The 20002-nt window shown below is 40.9% G+C and overlaps 1 protein-coding gene across 1 annotated transcript in view; it reads left to right on the top strand.

Annotated features, from left to right (window-relative positions):
• The window catches only part of ITFG1 (integrin alpha FG-GAP repeat containing 1), a 234549-nt gene that overhangs the window by 48205 nt on the left and 166342 nt on the right, over positions 1–20002 (top strand). The window contains exons 7-8 of the mRNA XM_006271204.4: positions 5237–5298; positions 12235–12319. Coding sequence (XP_006271266.1) covers positions 5237–5298; positions 12235–12319 — 147 coding nt within the window. The remainder of the gene's footprint in view (positions 1–5236; positions 5299–12234; positions 12320–20002) is intronic.

A 20002-nucleotide genomic window follows, 5' to 3' on the forward strand; every position in this document is an offset into this window, starting at 1 on the left:
GTTATGAAACGATGTATCAATGCACCTCTAGTAATGGGCTTTTTAACTTGCAAAAGATGCAATTTTGGCATTGGGTAAGTCCAGAACACTTGATTGTAATTCTCTTTTGTTAAAATACTCAGTTCATTAAAGTACTTTTTAAAGGCTCAGGCTTTTAGCATGTAATATGTGATTGTATATGCTGTTTCTGCATATTTTTATAGTCAGACTTGCATCATTCATAGTAATGTTTAGCTTCAAGACCAAAATAAAAATTTTCACTAACTCTACAGTGGGTAAGAGTCATGGTGTTGGATGGACGTTTTATATCAACTTGCATGGTTTAGTACTGTGAATAGTACATAGTACTCTGTAGTGCACAGTGTCAGCACTACAAGCTCTCTACTCTTCCTGGACCTCAGAATTCAAATGTCTGTGTATACGGCTCTGGGTAAGTGTCTTTACCAGGGAAACAAACCTGGGAGAATTCTTATGGATTACTTCCATGTGTATATGCAGCCTCTGTTGTGCTTTAAATAAGATAGGGACGCTTCTAAATTCCTATTGACTTTTGTACTTAATGAGATTTTTTAAAATCCAAACTTCTACAAGTGCAGAGACTGGTATTGATCTTCCCTATCAGTTGTTTTCTCTGAATAGTTTTAGGTTGATATATTAAAATATGAAATGGTGTAAGGGGCATTCATGTTTGTTTATCAAAAATCTAAGTGTTTGACTTTAATTTTGTCAAAGAGATTTTCACATCCTTTTGGGGGAGTCAGCCACACATTGAGTAGATCCTTAATTTTCATGCTAGTGAATGTGTTCTTAGAATTGTGTTCAGAAGGCTTTTACAGATTCATTATTTCCCTCCTGTTTGTGAATATACAATTATATATAATGGAAGTATGTGGTTTGTGTTAATAAGGCAATGATGCTGTAAAAAGGCATATATAAGCACTTATAAAAGACTCAAAGGAAGAGAGATGTGTAACTTTTATTACACTTAAATTCTCAGTACTGTTAGTATAATTTCTAAGAACTTTAGTAAGGGCACTCCATCTTTGCTATCTCTGTTTATCTACCATAGGTCATTTGCTCTATATAGCCACACAGCAGCACTTTTTTCTCCTTTTTTTAAACCAAAAAAGTTCAAGAAATTGTGGTTTTATCTTATAATGTTATCAAAGGTGATAGTCATTTTTTAATGCAGAACTATGCTATTTCATTACATATTTTAAAATTATTTTGTTACTGTTTTAAATGTGAAAATCTAGTGCTACTTTAAAAATGAACAAATATATAACTTAAATTAAAAAAAAAGAACTAAATAGCATCCTTAGATATAATTCATAATTTACAAATCTGACCTTTGAATCTAGCTTTATCTACGTGAGGGTTATTACAAAAATAGCAACACAGTTACTTTAACCCATTTATAACAAATGGTTTTGTTTGGTTCCACCATGCAGCTTTTCAGCTCATAGTAGCAGTTGGACTGTTTGTGTTGGCAGTTATCCCATTTTGTCACAGTATTGGCAATAGTCGTGAAATATATGCACCAAAACCTTTACCAATAGCAGTGGTATAACACTTTCAGATGTGCTGCAGTTCTGGTGAAGGAGAACTGGGTTGATTGGCTTCAGTAAAAAGTTTTAACTATACTAAAAAATGCCAGCCAGGTTATAAAGACTAATATGGTATATGTTAAAGGTGAGAGAAAGTTAGCCATGTTAGTGTGAAGTCGGTCAGAAGGCAGGGTAGATGGGTATCTTTGTAGATTAACTTAATGAGAGACCATATCTACCCGAGATGCCTACTGCGCAGTAGCACATTACAAACCATGACACAACGCTACTGTGTAGTAATAACAAGCTACTGTGCAGTAAGCGTCACTAGGCAACTATGCCGGGATGTTACTGCGCAGTAACACCGGTTATGCAAGTACTAAATGACTGCTCAGTAACAACTGCGCAGTGGGCGGTTCATGTAGACGCACCCAGGGAGCTGGAGGCAGAGAGAGATGAACTGGGGTTCACAAAAGCTTGTTGTTTTTGTTATGTCTTATTTTAATATTATAAAAGCTGTAGTCTGTCTGTACATAACACTTTATTTGCACTCTGATTGGCTGACGGAAACAACCAGTCAGAGTATGAATAGAGCGTTTGGACAGGAGGTGGTGGTGCAATGGAGCACCGCCATGATGATGGGGACACAGGGGAAGGCAGCAGAGCAGACACTGGCGGGGAGGTGGGGGGGCCAGGCCCAGCCCCATGGCAGAGTGGTGGGGGGGGGAAAGGGAGCACCCGCCTGCTCCGTGGAGGAGGCAGTGGTGGCGTGAGGGGGAGGGAAGGGGGTTGGGGTTGCCACAGCAAGGGGGGTGGGGATGGATGAGGGGAGCAGGGGCGTCCCTGCCAGCCCCTCAGGTGGGGGGAGCGGCCCTGGCCCCAAAGTGGCGGGGGCAAGGGTGGGGGGAGTGAGTCTGGCACAGGGCCTCTGTCTCCACTCCACCCCCTGGCAGGGGTCAGGGCCAGCAGAATGGGAGGGGGGCAGCCTGGCCCTGGCCCTGGCCCTGGCCTGGCCCCAGCCCTGGAGCAGTGGGGGGGAGAGGCGGAGCGGGCCTGGCCGTGAAGGTGAGGGGGGCGGGGCTGGATGCAGACCTTCGTCCCCAGCTGCCCCCCCGCATCATTCTTGATGGGCAGTTAGCTAGTTTAGTCTATAAAGGTGCATCTTTACTCTGCCTTCTGACCTGTTAAAGGTGAAATAGCATGGGTTACTAATCAGATATTAGCAAAGTAGAGTGCAGATGCAAACAGCATTTAACCAACATTGTTGGTAATTAGTTAAAAAGTTTATTAAATCAGTAATGTGAACAGGACCTATGTGGGCTTGTTTGTTAAGGTCATTCCCTTCCTCTTCTGAGAATCCCCATTTGACTCCTTAAGTGTTTCCACTGATTTGCTGCTTTTAGGGGGAGTTGGATTGGGCTGGTCATGCACTGTGCCTGTTAGCTGCTGAATAAGAGAACTGAAGCTCACAAGGCAGACAAAATTTTTGAGCTTCAAAAAAAAGTCTGTATTTGCAGACTTTTGGGGCCAAACGCCCTTTGTCACGCAAAGGGGAAGTGAAAGATTGTAAAATTTCTCCCAGGTAGAAATTAAACTTAATATTGCACAGGAGAACTGGAAGATGATCTGGTTTTCTTGGGGAAGAAAGTTCAGTTGTAAAAAAGCTGCTCTGCAAGTATGCAAATTAGGCTCAAACAAAGGCTGGAGCAGGTTGTCTACCTCAGTTGTCCGATGGCATGCAGGTTACTAAATTTTGCTTCTTTCTTGTTAAGTTTCTCCTGTTACACAGGAGAACTAAAAGAGGATGCTGTGGTTCTCCTGGGTGGTAAAGTTCATTTGTGAAAAGGCTGCTCTTGTGAGCATGCAGACTTTTTTACAATTGAACTTTCCTACCAAGGAGAACCATACCATCTTTAAGTTCTCCTGCGCAATATGAAGTTTCATTTCTACCTGGGAGAAATTTTACAATCTCTGAATTCTCCTTTACCTGACAAAGGGTGTTTTGGGCCTGAAACATTGCAAATAAAGAGAACAAAAATGTTTGCAACTATCTGCTTGGTCTAATAGAAGATATCGTCTCTACCTCAAAAATTTTGTCTGCCTATGCCTTTAGACCAGGGACTGGCAAAGTTTGGCCCATGGGTGGGATCTGGTTGTCAGTGGACTCCATTTCCCAGCCACCTCTGCGCATGGGTGGGGCTGGTCTCCATGGAGACCCCAGCTGCAGGTGCATGGGAAAGTTCAAGGCTGTGGTTGCCATGGAGACCAGCTGCAGCCACACTGGCAGGGTGGGTGGCAGAGCAGGGCAGGGGTCTGCTCTGGAGCTGCCAGGAATTTAAGATGAGAGCAGCTTGCTCTGGAGTCAGGGCAGAGCCTCAATCTGTAGCCTCCATGCTCTGGGTAAGGCCATGCAAGCAAGGGATCGCGGCTGTGCCCCTGCTCCAGAGCAAGCTGCCCCCATTGCAAGATCTCAGGAGCTACAGAGCAGCCCTTTGACCTGCTCTGCCGCGCACGTTGCCAGCGTGGCTGTGGCTGGTTTCCATGGAGACCAGCCCCAGCCATGCACAGGGGTGGCTGGGAAATGAAGTTGGCTGCTGGCCAAATCAGCCATTTTGCCCACCCCTGCTTCAGACCAACACAGCTACAACCAATGTCCCTGAAGCATGGAAGATACCGTAATTGGCCGTTTTGAAATGAAAAATTCACAACTTAAGAAGGAAGAAGTAACATTAAGCATCCTTTCTGCCATTGGACCTTGAGGTAAACAACCGGTTCAAGCCTTTGTTTGAACCTAATTTGCATACCCAGAGCAGCTTTTTCACAAATGAACTTTCCTACCCAGGAGAACCATATGTTCTTTTAGTTCTGCTCTGCAATAAATTTCTCCCAAGTAGAAACGAAACGTTACAATCTTTGAATTCTCCTTTGCCTGACAAACGATGTTTGGGCCCAAAAGCTTGCAAATAAAGAAAAAATATTGCAACTATCTAGCTTGTCTAGTAAAAGATATCGCCTCTACCCCAAGAGTTGTCTTCCAATGCCTTTAGACCAACATGGCTACAACCGGTATCCTTGAAGCTCACAACATCTCTGATTCTCTTTTGCTTTTCTGGACTTTTGCCAGTTTAATGTTTTCTGATTTCATATTAAGTCATGTTCAGTACCTGCATATAAACTCTATTCCATAGACAAAATTAAACATTGCTATGTTGTAATTCTCTTTTGTAAGCTACATAATATCTTAAAAAAGAAAAGGAGCCCTTTTGACAAAGCATTACAATTTCAGATATTAGTTGACTTTCAACTTAAAACGCATGAAGATTAGCAGAGGTTTAACGTTCTGATGAAGTGAGTCATCATTTTCAAGTCTTGCATTTTTATGCACTAAATGCATTTGCCATTATGCTGACATAATCACTTAAAAATTTCACGTAAAGGATTCGCCTGTTTGTTCAGGGTGTTCTCTTATTGTAAGGCAAGAGTGTTTGTGGTTGTCTATCTAGGTAGAGAACAAGGGAGAAAAATAGTTTTCTTTTTACATTGTTTTGATTAATGTTAATTTGTACAATCAAAACGTATTCATGTACTCAAATCTATGCATTTTAAATCCAATTATGCTAATAGGTGTTCTACTTATGGGCGTGTGTATAATCACATATTTAAAAAATTGTTATATTTTATCATTTCAGATTTGTTCCTTACTACATTATCAGACTCCAACAAAATTCAGTTTGAGATGTGGCTAAATAAGGTAAGGAGAAAAGTAAAGCCAACATACGACCTTAAAACAGACAGATTAAAGAAACATAAAGTGAAGAGGTCACCTGATGATGCAAGTTTAAAGAATAAAAGAGGTGACATTTAGGGTGTGCAGTTGCACTGTTGCATTCAAACTGCTGAATATCACTGGAGGAGATGATTCACTCAACATCAGATCCTATGCAGGTTTTTAGCATGACTGCCAGTTAAACTAATCAGTCTGCCCTAATGCGCATGTTAACAGGGCTCCTGTGGTGGTGTCAGCTGTTGTAAGGGGTGACTGTCACTTAATTTGACAGCATGATGGTTTATGAAGAAAAAGCTGTTCAGAGGAGTATTTTTTTTCTTCATTGCCTGAAGCTTAGATATTTTTAGTTTGATTTAAAGATGGGTGAAAAAATTAGGATAAGAATAAAAGACTTTTATGTGCGATAGGCATAGAAAGCTCACTTTTCCCTTTAGATCATGTGTCTAAATTATCAATATTAATCTCTCAAGTAGATATTGTAATAGTTCAAAATCCTGTAAAAAAAAAAAAAAAAAAGTTTAAGACCAAGCTACAAGCATATAATCTCTCTCTTTTTTTTTTTTTAGTTCAAGCCATTTTTGACCATTTACTTTCAATTGGTCTGCATGTCAAAGAATGACTTCTTCCAAATGGGCTTTTAATAATTAATATAAAACATTATGGGGAAGCTTGAATAGACTTAAAATAAAATATAATTGTTGCTATAAAAATGTTCTTACTGTTGCTGGCTATACAAAGGTCTTAGAGGAATTCTGAGCAGTTGGGAGCATGGAAGCAAAAAGCTGTTCTGTTGGCGATCAACCTGGTCATAACCTGGTCATGATCCAGCATTGTAAATTGCTGTAATGTCAGAACAACAAAATACTGAGGAATTGCATTAGAGTGGCTGTTATTGGAGTACATTTCTGAGCTAGAGAGGTTGCTTAACTTCCTTTGCAGTTTTACCTTTTTATATTAATCATATTCAGATATAAATTGTTATAACCTTTAAAACAGCCAGTGAGGCTCAACTGATTGATATCAAAGTGTTCTAAAATCATCTTGTTAGATCCTGAATTAAACAAGTAACAGGAGACACTTTTTAAAGCTTTGAATTGGGCCACCTGTATAATTGGAACAGCCGCTGGATCAACAACTCTATTAAAATACATTGATTTGCAACCAAATGCAGCCTTACACTAAATCCTACAGTATTTTTTTTTTTTTTGCTAACCAAAATTAGCAAGATTGTTGCATGCATTTCTTGTAAGTCGTTATTTAGGCTAATAAATGTGTTCTCGGTTCCTTAATTTTTATCTTTTTATTATGGTAGAAAATGGTGAATGACACTTTTCTTATTTATTAGGGTGTTTATTTTATTGGGCACTTTTGTGTCTAGATGTACTTGAATAGAATGTGGAATCAACTTTAAAAAAAAAAACTTTATTTTTGGTTGAAAACAGTTATTTAAAGGAAAAATAGTTTAAAATGCTTAACAGGTTGTGATGAACTTAAGTATCAAATTTAATGAAGCAATGAATTATTTCTGATTTGTTATGAAACAGAATTTCAAATTTATTTAGTTGCTTAAAGATGCAGATGGGCAGCCACAGGATTTTTAGGTTAGATACGCACATTCAAATAATTTGGAGGAATTCTCCCAGGTTTGTTCTGGTAGAATTCTTACCTAGGGCCACATGTATAGACATTTGAATTCTGAGGCCCTTACAAGTAGAAAGCTTGCAGTATTGACACTGCAGCCAGAGTGGGGTCCAGTTCACACATCTTGGCATGCTCTATGGGCTCCCTTAACCTGCCTGGCAACAGATGGGAGCCCTGATTGGCTGACCATGGTCAGCCTGTGCTTCCTTACAGTACAATGGAGATTATGAAGTGGGGTGTTTTCCACCCTGTTGGAGCAGCCCAATCCAGCAAGTGACACACTGTTTCCCTGGTAGGATGGGGCATGCTTGAGGACCAAGTTGTCTTCTGAGAGAAGCCATAGCATGTACAGATGTTTGCTGTCCCAGAAGAAACTCTTCCAGGAGTGATTTACTTCTGGTTATTCCCAAATTATTTTTTTCCTGGAGTGGCCATTTTTACTCTGGGGGAGAAAAAAGCCTGAATATCTATATACTCGTGGTTTTTCCTGGGAGAGCAGCAACACTCCCAGGAGAAACTGAATGTCTCTACGAGGCCTTTAAAAATGCAAAAACTGGTTAGATGCCTAACTCCCTTTGATTTTTATAGCATATTTATTGATTGTCTATGAATATCTGAAAACAGTAGGAAACTATTTCTTGAAAAAATGTATTATTTTGATTTGGGCATTACGACCATAAAATCCTGTACTTGAATGATCAACAGAGATCCAGGTTTTTTATTTGCTGTGGAAAAATACATATATTCTCTTTTAAAGAAGGGGAAAAAAAGCAGGAAACCACAAGTTTTTCCTTGCAAGCTGACAGTTCCAGTCTGCAAGGGGCTGGAGGGATCAGGAAGATGCCATTCAAGCAGGGGTTACCACATGCATGTGTGCGTATGCACACATGCATGTAGCAACCAGGCAGCCTGATAGGGAGCAACTCCTCTAGGTAAGTTTTGTAGGTGGGGGGCATAGGCAGTGGGAATGTGTCAGGGGAACAGGGAGGGGGCACATGGCCCTCACTCAGATTTTCTGTGCCCACAGTGGACATGGGGCTGCAGCCTGGCTGGACTGGTATGGCCAGGGGCTGCCTCTGTGAGCCAGCAGACAGAAGGACCAGGACCTGGCACAAGAAGCAGGGCAGCAAGACTTGTTGCAGCTGCTGCCACCACCAGGACCCCTGTGCCAGCTGTACCACCAGCAGTGTGAGGAGTAACAGATGAGGAGGATCTGTACTATCCTTAACCTCCTCCCACTGCCAGATGCTTGCATGTTGGGCTGTGGCTTTACCCTGGAGGGGAGGTGGGGTAGGGGGCATCATGAGTGGCCTGAGGGGAAAAGTGGCAGTGGCTGGGCCACGCCAGCCCAGTGTGCGAGTGGCTGAGAAAGGGAGGCGATGAGTTTAATGTGCCCTCACCCCATCCATTACTCCTTGCACTGCTGGTGGTGCAGTTAGCACATGGGGTCCAGGTGGTGGCAGCAGTGCATCTCACTGCCCTGCTATGCTCTCTAGTGCTGGGTCCCACCCTCTGGGCTACAGATTCGGCTCCTACCCATGCCAGTCTGGTCAAGCTGAAGCCCCATGCCTGCTGTGGAGTAGAAATCCAGGGAGAAATGTCCCCTCCCCACAACATATAGTCTATGACATTACTTCTGATTGAATACCCCTGCCCTGGCCCCCACTCCACACACAGGGGAGTTGAGAATGGGGGGCAGTGGGTCAGGAGCGAGGGGTATTGAGATGGACAGGGGCAGGGCACTGGCATATTGGGGCTGCTCATTGCCCCAAAGCAGCAGTGGGGACAGCCACAGCTGGACCCATTTCCTAGTGAGTGAAGGGGTCAGGGGGAGCTCTGATTTTTTCCATGATTAAAAAAACCCCAAAATCAAATGCCAAAATATGTAGGTATTTTGAATGTATTTTATTATATCTAGCTAGCTAGCTAGCTAGCTATAGATAGATATCTATATCAGTTGAACACAATGTTTTATTGATATATTTACAGTTCTAAAGTCATCTGAAAGTCCCTCAGTGCCTCAATCATTATAATAAAATAAGTGCTAAATGCCTGTATATTTTGGCGTTTGATTTTGGGTTTTTTTATCACAGAAAAATCAGAGCTCCCTCTGACCCCTTCAATCACTAGGAAGTGGGTCCAGCTGTAGCTGTCCCCACTACTGCTTTGGGGTGATGAGCAGCTCCAATATGCTGAGATAGATATAGATATTTTCATCATTGAAACCCCCAAAATCTGTATTTTCCATCAGAGAATTTGGGATTTTTAAACAGAGAAAGCCAGGATCCCTGGTGATCAAATTCTTTGATAGCATAGACCTCATATTATGGACTGTCTCCCTGGGCTCTCCTTCTAAGTTAGGTGGAAAGGCCTGCTGTAAGGCTGCACTTATTTTACCAGGGTCCATACAAATCCAAAAATAGCTTCAGTACCAGCCATAACTCTGGCCCTCACACTTCAGCCAGCAGTTGGAACAGTTCCCTGTACAGCTGCTGCAGCAGATCTAAGCAGACAAGGAAGACTTCCTAACTACATCTGCAGCCATGTGACTATCCACAACTGCATCCTTGTTTGTTAACATTTTTTTCCCCTTATGTAGAATAAGGAATATATTTGATAGATATAAAAATACACACAGATATTTGATAGATATAAAAATAAGGGATTTTTTTCTTGAAACTTTATGACTACATATCAATGCATTAAAAAACCTGTAATAATTACTTGATTTCCAAGAGAGATTTATGTTTCTGCACACTAGATTCTGTTTTGTGTAATATATTCATTTTTGTTTGAAAGAACACTATGGTTTTCCTGGTAAGATTCAGTCAAGCAAGGCATTGGTTCTCAATTTTATTCACACAGTAGCCACTTCTGATTCATTTGCGAACTTGAATAATTTACAGACTGCAAAACTTTGAACAAGAAATAGGCTGTATTTAAGTTACAAATGCAGAAATGAAATCCTGTCCCAACCTGACCAAATGAACATCCATTGTGGATGACTCAAGAAGACTAAAACACACTATCTATGTTAAATAATACATTCTGTAGTGCAACAAATGGTTGTTTGGCATTAAGATCATTCAGAAATGGGAATATTTCTCATATTTAATATGTAATTAAAGCTGATAAATAAGGTTTTTATTAAAATCTTTGCCATAAGTAAACTAGTTACTCTTCCTCAACCTTGGGAAAACTTGAGAGTAAGAGGATATTTGCAGTTAAATTTATTATATATATTAAAATATCTTTTAATGAGTACAAACCATGCAAGTTTGTGTGTCAAGTACCTTGCACGGGGCTGGTAGCAGTGACGAGGAGACCCCAGCGCAGATCTCTGCTCCCTGGGGAGCTGAGTTGCACGGCAGGGACCAGCAAGCTTGCTCGCCGCTCTGCACTGCTTCCCTGCCCCGCAACCCAGTGTGACAGGGATCAGAGATCCACACCGGCATCTCCTCACCTGCATGTGCCACCCACGGCCCCATCCTGCTCCCTGCTGGGGCCCCAAGCCCTGCCCAGCTGGGTAGGGCTGTGCAAAGCTTGCCTTACAGCCCATTTGAAACAGATTCAGCCAAAACGAAACAGGAACACAATCTGAAACACTGAAATGAATCACTGTCCTCCAAAACAGCCAAATCCAAAACCGAATCAAAACACAGCCGTTTCACACAGCCCTAATAGATGCCACCTCCCAAGAAAATTAACACCAGTTATTAAAAAGCAAGTCAGTGTCATAAATTCTGTGGGTAATAAATGTAAATAGAAATGGATTTTTATGGCCTTCTTAAAATTTTAAATAAAATATTTAAAATCATACAAAAATCATGCCTTCAATCCAGAACATGTGAACTTGTCAGCAGCAGCTTAAGAGGCAGTGAGTGTCACCAGAAAATACTAGGGGACCTGACAGTACCTGCAGGAAAAGAAGAACCGTGTCTTAGGTGTAGAAAGCCAACTTGAGAGGTTGACTGGGGAGGGAGCACAGGGAAAAAAGTTGTTAAGCGGTCTGAAGAGTGCTCAGAATTATGTTTATATGAAACATTTGTTATAGAATGATGAGTTTCATGTACTTGTACGTTGCTGAAATGCTAACTCTAGCTGTAGGAAATGGAGTGGCATGCTAGAGAAGAAAGTGCATGACAATGGATTTTACATTAACTACAATAGTTTAGTTTCTTTGCCATTTATAACATGCACTTACTTGCATAATCTGAGACCTAATTGCAGGTTTTTTAGTGACCACATCAGTAAAAAATAATTTTAGAGTTTTGCTGTTTGACATAAGTAATCTCTAAAATTAAAATCTGCATATGTAATAGAAGCATTGGTCAACATGGAAAGACTATAAACTTATCTGCAGAGTTGTAATTACCTCTGCTGAACAGGTGCTTCTGTCAGAAATACAGAAAAATTGAATGTTTGAATACTGTATAAAATTATGGTTTAAACATGAAATACCGCTCAGGAAGGATGTTGTTCTAAGAAAATTAAAAACCATATGGCAGTTTACTAAGTTACCTTTATTTTATTTATAAACAAAAGAAAAATACAAAGAAAAGTTAACCACACAAATGCGCAAATAAGTGGTAATACAATCTGGAAACAGTTTATGACAGAGAACTCTGAGTTAATGGATAAGCACTCGTGTTCAGAATTCTCAGTGATCTGATTGAAGTGTTTGAGCCTCTAGTCTGTTTAGTTGGTTAAACAAACTTGCCTTTTAAACACTTGCTCAGCATCTGAGGCGTGTGGTATAGCCAGTTTCTCCACTTTGTTTCAGTATGATGGGAAAGATATTTGCCGTTCCACAGGATCATGTTTCATATAATGTATCATAATTTCATGTGATGCATGGGAATGAAACAAGCCCCCTGGTTGGTGGTATAGTATAATAAGAATATTCTGAAAGGTAACTTCTGCCTCACTAAAGCAGCTTCATTAAACTAGAAGCTTCACCTTGGTATATAAGATTTTACCAGTAAAATAATTCTTTTCCTACAAGCAACTCCAAATATGTGGTCTCTTATTCATGAATTAAGTCTGATTTCATTGAGAGTGTGTGTGTGTGCACAACTGTTTAGAAGGCCCAGAGTGTCTAAATAATAGTGTTGCTCTATTTAAAGTTGTATTTTATCAACTACTTCTCTATTTTTTTTAAGTCGCTTCTTATCTCCAGTTCACAATGTAAACTTTCATTGACTTGTTTATACTCCATTAATGTACCTTTTCATAGCGTATGTTTATTATATTTGACAGGATGGGAATTTCTCCGAAGTCACTAAAACAAAGAAAAAACCTGAAGATATGATGATTATTGGACAATCGGTGTTTGCAGATTTTGGTGAGGATCCTTGCTCTTCTTAAGCTACTTGATACTTACTTAGCTATTTAAAGTACTGCAATCAAACTAGTGTTGTGTGTGCAGTACAAGTTCCTTTTTGAAAGTGACTGTCTTGCACCTGAATTTTATATATTCTTGCACCAGTGCAACCCAAAGCCCTGGCTACTCAAAAGCTTTAAAGATAAGCATGTGGGTGGTGGATGAGTAGATGTGCAAACATGCATAAGTGCCCAGAATTGAAGCCTAAATCCCTGTTAGGGTGACTTTCTAAAACAATATTTTCTAGTGAATTTTAATTTGGATGCATTTACTGTTGTTGTGTTTTTGTTTTTTTAATTTAAAGTTAGGGGCTATTTTATGAACTAATAAGGTGCTTTTGTTTTCCCATCCTCTGATTCTGAATAACTGCCTAGAGTTGACTGTTGGGGAAGCAGGGACTAGAAGCTACTAAAAAGGTGGAGGCTGAGAGGGTGGCTCAAAACAATTTGGATTTGGCCATGGCTTATCTATATAAATAATGTATTTCTCTGTTGGATGTCTGGCCAGATATTTGTAAGTTTTTTTCCTTCAGGCATTTGGATGAAGTAGTAACATTTTGAGAGATGTTCAGCATCTGGCACTCCCCTGAATGCCTAATTTAAACTCTGGTCCTTAAATAGTAAAACAGCAACTAGAATTATAGGTTGTTAGATGAAGAATTAATCAACAGAATGATAAGCCAGCTTTAGAATGCAGGAAGCTGATAAGAATGCTGATCATTCTTGAAAATTTATTCATTCATTCATTCATTTATACGTATAAATGGTCTCAGCCTATTATAAGACTGAAGGCCATGTATTCATTCATTCATGCATTGTTTATCCATATTAATAAGCTTAATATTTTACGTTTTTAACTTCCAACTGTATTTAATGATAGTACCAAGTAATTTACATACTTTAACAATAGTTTGTTGCTCTTCAAAACTTTTGATTTACCTTTTTGTTGAACTTCTCATGATTTTCTTCAGAGAGAGGTTGCTTTTATACTTTATGCTGTTCTGTTTGAAATCCTTTCTCTCTCTCTCTCTTATTTTTTGAGTGTTCTCTTAAAACTTCTTTTTATTTTGTAATCAAAGCTGAAAAATTAGATATTATCTGTGAAGAACATTATATAAAAGAGAATCCGTTTCCTCTTTTTTTTTTAGTTTCTGTCTTCTTGACTTTTTAATGAAATTACAGTGAAATCTCACATGAACTGCTCCTGACCAGATCTACTCTATCTTTTACCCCCTTCTTACTTTTTTTCTTAACCTTTTAATTGCTTTTATCACTATCCCTGCCTTTTCATTCTGTCTCCCTTTGTTCTTTCACTTACATTTGTTTTTTTCAGTGCTGCTTTGGCAATTTTTCATTACCCCTCATGGTGAGGTTCCTATAGAATTCAAGGTCTTGATCTTTCATGTGTCTGAGTGACTTACTTCCAACCGTACCAGTTTAACTCTTGGGGTTTTTTTGTGTGCTAATGGCTTAAAAATCCTCTTGTCCACTTCTGAGTAGGTTTCTCTATAGCAGAGGTGTCCAACTTTTTTGAATGTGGGGCCAGATCATGAACTTTTTATCACCCAGTGGGTCAGCGAGCCATATTCAAAGGCCTCATGGGAAGCGGTATCACATCAGGAAGTGATGTCACATGACCTTTGACACCAATGAAGTTGCAGGAAGTGACAATGAAATGGGCCTGGAAATGTGGTTTAAAATCCAAAATAAAAACAATAAAAAAGCAGCAATGAAATAATACCAAACACTTGACTAAAATAAACACTGTCGCATAATGAAAGAAGCATAATGCAAGTTGACAGATCAAATGTGGAAAAGATATCAGCCAGAGTGGAAACTAATCAAAGGTGGAGGGATGTGTCTCAGTGGGAGACACCTGCGCAATGCTTTGCAGCCTCTGCCGCTCACTGCCTTGCAAGGAGCAGGTGGGAGGGGAGGGAGGAGGGAGCGGGGGCTCCTCAGTGCATCCGAGAGGCTGCGATAGAGACTTGCGGCTCAGCTGGGCACAGAGCGGGGTGGGGAGAGCTGTTGCCACACGCAGGCTCCTCCTTGTCCTCCTGGCCACAGCCTCCCTGGGATGTGCAGGAAAGGCGCCCTTCTGCTCCACCACTGCCCACCTTGCTGCCCCGGTGGCCGCGTGTGCCTGCGCCGCCTCCCGTCCCCAGCAGCATGTGAGAGGCGGCCCCTTCGGGGCTCGGGGCCTCACATGTTGGTGGCCAGGCCCAGAGAGCCGCAGCACCCGGGGGAGACTGGCCAGGGGAGCAAGTGCCACCTTGCTGTGGGGCAGGGCAGTGGGGCTGGCTTGAAGCGGGTGGGTGAGGAGGCAGGTGTGGGCTGGCAGTGCCAGTGGCCTCTGCTTGGCTTCCCACGCAGGGCCGCTCTGGCAGCACAGGGCATGGGCACGGGCTCATGGTGGGGCGGGGAGGCGGGGGCAGGAGCACAGGCGCTCCTGGATGCACATCCTCCCTGCCAGCGATCAGCATGACCTGGGCCCGCAAGGGGAGCCGCTTCTCTGCCACCTGGCGGCAAAGTACTTACATGAAGGCTCCATCCAGCACCTGCCCCGAGCCCACAGCACCGGCTGTGGCCGCCTGGGCAGGCACCAGCTCCTTGGGGCAGGCAGGTGGGGCCATTCAGCAGCTGCAGCCAGCGCCACCCCTGGCCGGGGGGGGACAGGGTCCAGCCCTGCAAGGGAACCGGCTGGGCTGCACCGTGCTAATTGCATATGGGAACCCTGTCCCTTCCCTAGCCCTTCAGGAGCCATTAGGAAGCTGCTGAGGGGCTGGGGGGGGACAAGGGGAGGGAACGAAAGTAAACAGTGTTTACTTTCGTTTCCCATCGCAACACTGCGGGCCACAGAAAATGCTTTGGTGGGCCACATGGTGGCCCGTGGGCCATATGTTGGACAAGCCTGCTTTATAGCAATGGTGCTTAGACCTGTGAAGGTATGTCATCTGCCCCATGTGGCTCCCAGCTGGTCTGGAAATTTGGCACTGGGGGAGTGGTAGCAGTAGTAATTGCTCCTAGAGCCCTGGCAGTTAACCCTGCCATCATTCCCCTGTGGGGAGCCTATGCAGCAGATCGTGCTGGTCCATGGTTGCTCCACAGCCAGATCTAGCACACAAGGGTCTACATGCACCACACAGGGTGTGAACGCATTGATTTTTTGCATGCTGACTTCATGCAGAATCTGCCCTGTGGACTGACCACAAAGAGCATCACTCATCTGGCCTGTGGGGCCACAGAGGTTGAACAGTACTGCTGTATAGAGATGTGTGCCTCAGCCTGCCTCTTGATATTGCTTTCTTAAGGACTTGCCAACAGTTCAGGATTTTTATGATGAATATTTAATTTAATGTTTATCTTCCTGCACTCTTTCCTCTACCCAACTTACTAATTTTGTTGATAATGTATTATCATCTGTCAAAGCTAATATCTAGGAGTCCTCTTCAGTGTTTCTTTCTAATTCTCCCCTAACACACAAGTCGCATCCAGACCTTGCCAGTTTTATCCACATCATAGAGAAAACTTAGACTTGGATATCTCAATTACCAAAGTAATCTCCACTCCAGGCTTAGTTGCATCATAACACCCTCCCCACCCTCATTCTATAAAGAATATGGCTGTCACAATAATTTGTTGGACTATCAATCTGACTGTTTCATACCATCTTTGAAGTCTCAGCTCATTTCTGACCTTCCTTTTTCTTCAAAGCTCTTTGACTTTTCCTTATCTAGATTTTGTACAGGGTTTCCTGCTTTGTGTCTACATCCACTTTTTATCACTCACCATGTCTCATTTAACTGCTTCTACTAGCTAGTCTGTGCATTTTGTCATGCTGCTCTCAATATATACACTACACTGTTCATCTGACCACACATGCTTTTATTTCAAGACCCTCTTAATGGCCAGTTTTTCTTCCAGTACTTGGAAGAAGTGAATTCATGAAGTAGATAATCCAAGTCTCTCAGCTTCAGATGTTCCAGGGAATCCAGGGTATTATGTGTGCTTGGTGTTTTACAAGGTCACCTCTTTCCAGCGGGGACAGTTAGGCCCTTGGCAGACATTAAAGTAATCATGTGATGGGATCTGATCTGTGATCCCAATAACTTCATGTCCTGCTGGGCAGAGGTGTTTAAACTTCCCAGCGCAGGGAGCTCCTTGGCTCTACCCACCTTTTTTTTTTTTATTCCACGTAGCCAGCAGCCCCAGCTAAACTGTTTGGTATAGGGCTTTAAATTCCTTTGTGCCAGTGGGCTGGGGTGGGAACAGCCTCAGGCCTAGTTGGAGACCTATGGCTACCTTGGGGGGCTGGTGCCAACAATCATCTGATTGTCAGCACCAGGCTGACTGGAAACCAGAGGGTGATTCTGACAATCAACTGATTGTTGGCATAAAGCCCCAGATAGACCTGGTAAGTGGACCTGCCACAAACTCAGTTTAAGGTGCCATACAAACCAGCCACAAAGATGTTTTCATCTTTGTAGCTAGCTTGCTATTTTATGCTGCCTTAAATTGGGTGACTCTTTGGCACCGTTGCAGTTTATGGCTTGATGTAATGTATTAAATGTAATTTGTACAGGGGACCGTAGCAGTAAACAAGCAGAAATAATATGTTCCTTGTCATTTTTTCCTTGCCACTTTTAAGAGCATTGCTGTTATTAACGTGCAGATGTTCCCTTTAAAGTATTGCATTCAGGAGACATTATTGTAATAATAGTTTATAAACTATTAATATGCATGAGAAACTATGAGTAATGTAAATTAAGTTATTTTTCTACAGATTGACAGAACATGTTAATATTTTTATGTTTTGAATGGTCTGTTTTGGAAAGATTCAAAACAATGTAAAGAGAATTTTATATGGAAGTTATCAGCAGATATTAGCAGCATATGGCCTAGATTTGTCTATAAAATGGTTTTCAACCAACTGCAAATTTATTAATCTTTGTCTGTATTTTAATGGTTAAAAGGAAATTAGTTTTTTTTAATTCAGAATGTTACTTCATGTATTCTTCATTAAAGTGTAGCCTGATATAACCATGAGTCAGTCCTGAAATCTAAGATGTTGCATATGCTGAATATTTTGATTGAAATATTTTAACTAATCATCCCATTATAGATATGAGTGTTCATATTCAACTGTTTGTTTATAATGTTTATTTCAGCACATAGTTGTTTTTGACCATGCTTAAAAGTTCTTTGTTTTATACTCATATATGCTATAAATTCAGGGTTATCAGTTTTTAATCAATCGTTCAGGTAATGTAACATTAATTTCAGAGGAAAAATGTCTTTGGAAACTAAGATATAAGGCTGAGTTGCACAGAAGTAACTAGAAGTTTTATGAACCTAATCATGCAAACCATTAATGAATTCGGTGGTTCTATTCATTATAGCACACATGCTTATTAGTAACTTGCAAGATTTGTATTTGTATTTAGACACTGTTACATGGATGCTCTAGTATGTGGTACAGCATTTTTTATCTTAAATAGGCTGGTATTCCTCAGAAAGTAAGAGAAGAGCCAATAATAGAGAAACTAGTTGATCCCCTTGTTTTATGCTACTACTTAAAAAATCCCTCAGATTTCCAGCCCAGCTTCTGTTTGACCTTTAGTTAAAGATCATCTCTCCTGGGTGATTAACTTATACTGCTCCCGGGTATAGCTGCTATGGGCTGGGATTCATTTTATATAATATAATAGAGCAAAATAGAAGTTCAATGACTCCAGGTTATACTAGGAAGACTAGTTTCTGGTATTAAAAGTTAAAATTTTAATTACCATAGAAGTAATTTACAAACAGACGTTTATAAGATCTATGCGATTTGAAATGGAGAACTGACCGCTACAGTTAGAACAACATCAAAATATTATAAAATGCTTTTGTCCACATTTTCTAAGTTCAGCATTCTTCTAATGGATAAGAGTGTAAATTATTCTGAAAAGCAGATGTTTTGAATAACTATGAATATTAATAGAAAGTATATGTTGAGTATTATTTCTCTTTTAAGATATAAATTTAAAGAGCAATCTGAAATCAGATTTCTTTTTGTATGCCCTGACTAACATGACCAAAGGGTATATTAGGTATTCAATTTCAGGGACTTTTGACTTTATAACCTCTGGGAGAAGACAAATAGAGCCATCAAAATATACCATGTTTCTTCATATACAAAATGCAGCATTTTCCCAAAAAAACAATGGCTGGAAATTAGTGTACATTATATGTGAGAAATATAGCAAGAACAGTTTCTGATGGTTATTTATGGGCAGCAGTGAAAGTAAGAGCTACATGCAGCTCACAGGGAGCAAAACGATGAATAGGCTCTCCTCTGTAGATACTACTACATAATTACTTGTGACAAGGAAAGATTTTTTTTTTTTTTACCTTCATTCTGCCTTTCAACAACAAGGTGCATATTGTATTCTGGGGTGCACTGTGTGTGAGAATATGGTCAAAACAATCTAGAATTAAAAAAAACGAACGTAGCATTGAATAGGATTCTTAAATCCTAAATTTTCTGAACATAATTTCAGAAAAGTGTTCATCTTACTTAAGGCAGACAAGGTTCCTTGGGTGAATTTGATATCTTTTATTAGACCAACCCAAATGGTTGGAGAATAGTTATTAAGCAAGCTTTCGAGTTCAAAAACCCTTCCTAAGAGGAAGAGCACACACCAACTGCTGAAACTTCCTTAGCCTGATGAAGGGTTTTTGAACCCGAAAGCTTGCTTAATAACTATTCTCCAACCATTTGGGTTGATCTAATAAAAGATATCAAATTCACCCAAGGAACCTTGTCTGCCTATGTCCTTAGACCAACACGGCTACAACCTACACCCCTGCATCTTACTTAAGTGCACAGTTAAATTAGATATTATGAGATAAATATCATATTCACATTACAAGGATTTTTCCCCAATCAGCAGGGGAGGAAGAAGCCCCTTGTCTTACTGTCTCATACAGGGAAACCTCATTAAATACACTGCCTATCATTAAGCTACTGCTGAAAGCAGCACATGCTCAATAATGGAAACCAACTATAACATTGATTTAAATGCAGCCAGCACTGAGCATGACTATAAAACACATGACCCACATGGGGTTAACATACAGATAGGAACCTGCCACAAAAATAGGCTAGTGCATCCCATCTGAATAAAAAGGTATGCTAGTGCTCATTGCATACAGTCCCCCTTAGTGCTGACAGCTTTTTAAAGGCATGGTGAGCCACAACATTGAATTTATTTTGATTACCTTTTCACTCCCACACTTAAACTGCACCTTTCTTTCACATTTCCATTCATTCCTGTTTCTCTGTCTGTCTTGAATGTCTAGCAAACATCACCAAACAGTGCCCCAAACAGTTTGCCCTCTGTCACCTTTTGTCTTTGGACTAATATCATGTATAGTTTGTATCTTATGCACGTATATAGAAAACTGCTGCTTGCAAGTGTGCTTATGGAGTACCTGTGCGAAAACTCGCAGCAGTTTCCAAAAAGGTAAATTTTATAATTTCTGGGAGAACTAAGTCTATGAGTACCTATAGCCTATAGAAATGAGGGGCAAAATTTGCATATATACTCAGGAAAATCAGGGTCTGCTGGGGAGGGGAGGGACAGAGGGCAAAGGGGCCACC

The sequence above is a fragment of the Alligator mississippiensis genome, chromosome 10 (genome assembly GCF_030867095.1).
Source record: "Alligator mississippiensis isolate rAllMis1 chromosome 10, rAllMis1, whole genome shotgun sequence".
NCBI lineage: Eukaryota > Metazoa > Chordata > Crocodylia > Alligatoridae > Alligator > Alligator mississippiensis.